The sequence below is a fragment of the Misgurnus anguillicaudatus genome, chromosome 20 (assembly GCF_027580225.2).
Source record: "Misgurnus anguillicaudatus chromosome 20, ASM2758022v2, whole genome shotgun sequence".
NCBI lineage: Eukaryota > Metazoa > Chordata > Actinopteri > Cypriniformes > Cobitidae > Misgurnus > Misgurnus anguillicaudatus.
This window is the reverse complement of record NC_073356.2, coordinates 9,374,823-9,380,822: the sequence shown is the minus strand read 5'-3', so window position 1 is coordinate 9,380,822 and position 6,000 is coordinate 9,374,823. Positions and strand designations below refer to the sequence as shown.

The 6,000-nt window shown below is 37.9% G+C and overlaps 1 protein-coding gene across 1 annotated transcript in view; it reads left to right on the top strand.

Annotated features, from left to right (window-relative positions):
- Positions 1-6,000, top strand: part of LOC129454476 (uncharacterized) — a 51,302-nt gene continuing 45,302 nt past the window's right edge. The window contains exons 1-2 of the mRNA XM_055219011.2: positions 1-275; positions 363-801. Coding sequence (XP_055074986.2) covers positions 114-275; positions 363-801 — 601 coding nt within the window. The 5' untranslated portion in view covers positions 1-113. The remainder of the gene's footprint in view (positions 276-362; positions 802-6,000) is intronic.

Sequence of the window (6,000 nt, the reverse complement as noted above, 5' to 3'; positions counted from 1 at the left end):
AACACACTAAAGAATGAAAGAACTAGCGTGTGATGTGTTTGTTTATCCTCAGTGTTTTTCTCTCTTGTGTGTTTCATTGAGTGTAAACAGACTCTGTGTATTTTAGGGTTGAGATGTTGATGATGAGAGATGAGATGTGCTGTAAATCAGTAGGAACTGATCTGTCCATGCTGGATATTGATGATTTCATCACAGAAATCTCTCAGCTGAAGAAAGAGGTGGCGTTACTGGAGACAAAGCTGAGGTCAAGAGGAGATGAAGGAGTGAAGAGAGAGGTTTGTACATCCTTTTCCTGAATCACTCTGTCTGTTTGACAAATCAAATCATTTATAATCTTACACTGAGTGTGTTTGTGTTGTCAGGATGTGGATTGTTGTGAATCTTCAGTGTATGTGACTGATGGATGTCTGGATTCAGTGTGGATGAGCAGAGATCAGAGCCGCACACCACAGCCACTGCTGGACTCTAAACTCTCTGAAGAGAAATCCAGACACACACAGGACTCAGAGCTCAGTCTCACTTTACTCTGTTATACTGAGTCAAAGCCCACAGACGCTCAGGACACTGTGTGTGACAGTAATCAGGGCTTACAGGATGAGGAATCTACTGATCAAACCTCCACAGAGTCTCTGGATTCTGTCTGTAACGCTGGAGAACAGCAGCAGATCCTGCAGACCACACTGAAGATGTGTTCAGTCAAACTGATCGACTGCAGGAACCTGATGATGAAGATTAAAACTGAACCCACAGAAGATGAATTTGAAGACAATCATAATGATGGTTATGATTTTATTCTGTCAGGTATGTCATATAGATGGTTGTATTTTTAGAATTTTTGTGTGTGAAAGGGGGATTTCAGTCACAAACTCACTAACCAAAAGACAAAAAAGGACAACTTAAAGGACTAAAATCTTTAAGAAATTTAGAAAATATATAAACTTTTTGAGCAATAGGCATGTAGGCTTTTAAAAAGACAGACAAAAAGTGATTTGTCTCATTCTAGAAGTGTCACCTTATCATTCAACAAGGATTGTAAATGTTGTTGTACAATAAATAAACAATAGTCCATTTGACTTCTCTCAGTGGATTACTCATTCTCAGTTAGGGCTGTCCAATAAATCGCTTGCGATAGTTATGCACATCTCGTCAGTAAAGTAACCGGCGTTACTGACGAAATGCGCATTACAATCACATGTGATTTATCATGCAGCCCTACTCTCAGTGATGAGTATCATTATGATTTAAACGGTATTACTACTCTTACCAATACTGCTTATTAGGGGTGTGACAAGATCAATATGTCATGAGAAGTGAAATGCAGTCTTGTGATATCAGCATAAAGTGAGTTTGTGGCAAAGCCTTTTTTGAGTTTGTGAAAAAACTTTTTTGAGTTTATGAAAATGAAAGTAAAAATAACAATCCTGAGTTTGTTGGCGCCCTCTGGAGGCATTTGTTATAATGCTAGTTTTTATTACATGTTTATTGAAGGCAGGGTATCTGATTAATGCTAACTTCAACCTACTAGCACTGAAATCAGCTTAAGCCCATTCATGTCTCATTCAACAGTGAGAAAACAAAATTAATAACATTACCAAAATTATGGATTTTAAATCGGAATTAGATACAGCGCATTTTTGGTTGGATAGACGTAGTAGTTTGAAAACATATATATATATTTACGCTAATTTGTAAGGTTGCACAAACTACATAAGCAACACAATGTTTCATCAAAGTAGAATATCTGAATCCATCTAAATAAAATCATACCACGTACCTACCTTTCCAAAAGAAACACTGCAATGACACTTTCAGACCCTTTGCCTCCTGTGGCTGTTTCCATCTCGTGGAAAAGCTGTAAAGTTACTGATGTTAATTCGGTTTCTGCTCTTTGCTGATCCAGGCGGTTTTTGCTGCTGTTGCAGGGTTTCCCGCAGCACTTTGCAGTTTGGGCAGCCCGCCTAAGCTGGGGAACCCTACCGCCTTAACTAGGTCGTCCAAAATGCTAGAGGGGCCGGGCCATTTTTATGTGGGCCGGTGAGATTTTTTCTACATATAGAGAGGTTACGCGGACGCAGTAGTGAACTGGTCATCTCACCAAGAGATTTCGCAGTGGGCCGCATGGCAATGTGGCCCGGTTTGCTTTAATGCACTTAAGTTATATAGTAATGACAAAAACGATTACAACATTGTTTTTTTTTTGGACCCACTTGTAACTTGCTGCTGTCATTGCTGCCTCCTTCAAAACACACAGTCTTAGTTCAGCGATCTTACAGCGCACATCAATGTCAAATCCAAATTAAAGTTTCTGTTCAAAGAAGTCGCAGTGAACAACTCACAGCCCTTCAAATTACACGACTAAGGAAGAATTTTAAGTTTTAAGAAGTCGAGGTGCGTTCCATTTGACAGGGTCCCTACGGAGTGTTCACTGTTTCCTACTCCCTGAGCACGGTATATCAGTTGAAGTGGCAAACGTCATCAAAGAAAGTCAACGACGGGGTCGCGGCAGATTGATATAACATAAATATATATAGGACTACATTCCTATTTAAATTTTTATTTACTATCACATTTAAAATATGTACACTATACAATAAAAAAATGAGTATTATGTAATGAAAAACGTATGTTTATTATAAACTTAAATTGACTATTGCTGCTATTGCTTGACTGTTAACAGAATTGAAGCCCTGCTGTAACTGTCATGCAAATATGAAAATAAACTTTTATTCGGTTAACTATGTGTATTTATTAGTGATGCACCAATGTATCGGCCGCCGATATTTATCGGCCGATTTTTGATGAATTTGAAACAATCGACATATTGTTTATTAATTATTAACTGCATAAAGAAATCCATTAAATGTAAAAAATGAGTTAATGTTGTTAATAAAATAAATGCTGAATAGCAAAAACCACCTTTGAAGGTTGTCATGCTGTCGTCTTATATTTGTTTTAGCTTAATTTGTGCCTCTCTTATTATGTTGGTCAGTTGAATGTTAATTAAATCCAATCCATGTTCAGTAAAAATAATTTGATGCAGAAATAAACTAGCTAATAGACCAACTGTATAGGTTTGTATAGAAGTGTTTAATATCGGTATCGGCCAGAAGTTGTCTGTTTAAATCGGTATCGGCCTAAAAAAATCCTAGCGGTGCATCCCTAGTATTTATGTGTTTTTAATCTATGGTCATATAATTGCATAGCGGTCTGATCGTTCTGACTGGTGATCACGTGGTGCGCGCTACCAGTTGGGTAATTATCGCTCTTCACTTCCTGTGAAGTGATGTATCGAGGTTCCCTGATTCCCTATGCCGTGCGCAGTGCCCTTCGAACTGAACATGTTCGCTCCCTTCGGATCTCACTTAAGATGGCAGAATACCCTGTGAAGTCCACTTCGCAGTCCACTTACAGTCGAATGGAACGTACCTTCTGTGTTTCTTAAGACAAACGCGAATTCCAGCCAATCACATTACACAGCTGAGAAGCATTCCAACAAATTAAATGAAGGAGGGAGTTTATGTTCACTATGTCTGAGCACTTGTAGTGCTTTACACATGAATGCATATTGTTTCAAAGCTATTTTACAGAAAGTGCGTCCTTATATTAAAAAATACAGATAATTAGCAAACCCAGAGATACAAACTACTTAACTTTAGGTGAATTTTGCCATTTTAATTTAAAAATGAAATTTAGATTATTTGCCATGTAACGCTATTGCTGCAGTGACTGTCAGTCAAACAAACAGAAACAACAGATGTTTATACAGTATAAGTATGAATGTGTGTATATTGAGGATTAAATAAGAATGGAAGAATTTACGAGAGGCCAGAACTGTTATCACCGGTAATAAAATGGCTTTACCTTTTTGTAAATACGATTTATATTTTATATTTAGTATTTAATAAATAATTGTTAAATGTAGTACAGAGTCTGTAGTCTATCGCACAAAGAAGCAAATTTGATTTAGTGGGTGTGCAATGATTCAGCATTAATAACAGCACTGAGAGCTGTCTTCTGTGAATATAGAAATATACAGAATCTCAATTCATCCTTTGTGTAAATGAGAGTGAAAAGAAAATTTTATTGTATCATTTTTCTTTCAGATGTGAAGAGTGAATCATGTTGTGATGGAGAAACGTCCTCAACATCAGAAGATCGACTGACAGCACAAACTCTTTCCTGCATCACCTGTGGAAAGACATTCAGCTCACAGAGACATTTAGACACACATGAGAGAAAACACACAGAACAGAAACTCAGCTTTACTACCTTACAAGAGAAGAAACTTCATCATTCAAAAGAGCACAAAGAGAGGCAGCAGCAGTTTTACTGTGAGCCGTGTGGGAAGAATTTTTTTTCAACAACGTCTAATATTAACGTTCACATGAAGTCACACAGTGGTGAAAAGCCTTTCTGCTGCACTGAATGTGGCAAATACTTCAGCACCAGACAAAGTCTTGTTATTCATCAGAGAATTCACACAGGAGAAAAACCATACGAGTGTCCTCACTGTAAGAAGAGATTTAGACAAAAAGGTGATGTTAATACACACATGCGTTTACACACCAGTGAGAGACCGTATCAGTGCAGTGAATGTAACAAAACATTTAGGGATTCATATTCATTAAAAACACACCAGAATATTCACTCTGAAGAGAAACTTTATCAATGTTCACACTGTGATAAACATTTCCGTCATAAATCTTGTCTAATTGTCCATGAGAGAGTGCACACTGGAGAGAAACCTTACATCTGCCCTCATTGTGGAAAGAGCTTCACTAATTTATCTCATTGTAGAGTTCATCAGAGATCTCACACTGGAGAGAAACCTTATCACTGTAATGTGTGTGGGAAGAGTTTTAATCAACGTGACAATTTTGTAAAGCACCAGAGAGTTCATACAGGTGAAAAACCTTACAAATGCTCTCAGTGTGAAAAGACGTTTACTCAGTCAGGTGCCTTAAAAGCCCATGAGAGAATTCACACTGGAGAGAAACCTTACGCCTGCTCTCATTGTGAAAGGAGCTTCACTACTCTATCTCAAGTCAGGGTTCATCAAAGACTTCACACGGGAGAGAAACCTCATCACTGTAATGTTTGTGGGAAGAGTTTCATTCAACGTGACAGTTTACTTAAACACCAGAGAATTCATACAAGTAAAAAAACCTTACAAATGCTCTCAGTGTGAGAAGACGTTTACTCTGTCAGGTCACTTAAAAGCCCATAAGAGAGTTCACACTGAAGAGAAACCTTACGTCTGCTCGATCTGTGGAGAGAGATTTGCTTTATTAGGACATTTTCAGACTCATAGGAAGAAACATACAAAGGAGAAAACTACACTGAAATCATCATAGCATTCTGTTTATTAGTGAACTTTCATGCTGATTGAAAGCAAAAAACATTGTGTGTAATGCATGCAGTGAATGTGGTTGTGTGTTTTGGGGGGAAACCATAAGATATTTATGAATAAATGAAATGTTCTAACTTTGTTAAGCAGTTTGTTTACATGATTGACTTCTAAGTATGAGTTTTTTTTAAATCTAACTTTAGATAAAAGTATCAGGTTCGTGTAAATGTACAAGGCACATAATGATCCAGTCGCCATGAAATTGAAATGAAAAACTGTCTTTGTTTTGGAATATTGTGGAATTTTCACCAAAGATTTATCTGTGAGCTTCATTATTTTAAAAAATGTATGTGCCCTCATAATCTTTATTCAAAATGCAAATCTCCTACCCCTCTCAAAATGATCTCTCCTTTCCCCAGGGCTGCGTTCAGCCCATACACTGTAATGTCTGTGACGTCACTCGTAGGTTTTTGAAGATCTTTTTTGAAGCCAGTAGGCGGTGCCTGCCGTTACCATTTTGGCCACGTGTCACCGCGAATCAATCACGGATAACTGAAATTGGGTAAAGAGGCGGGACATGGGTGGATCTAAGGGGACTGATTGCTGAAACCACGCCCGCCCTGCTCGACGGAATAGTGATAGCAGAGGCAGTT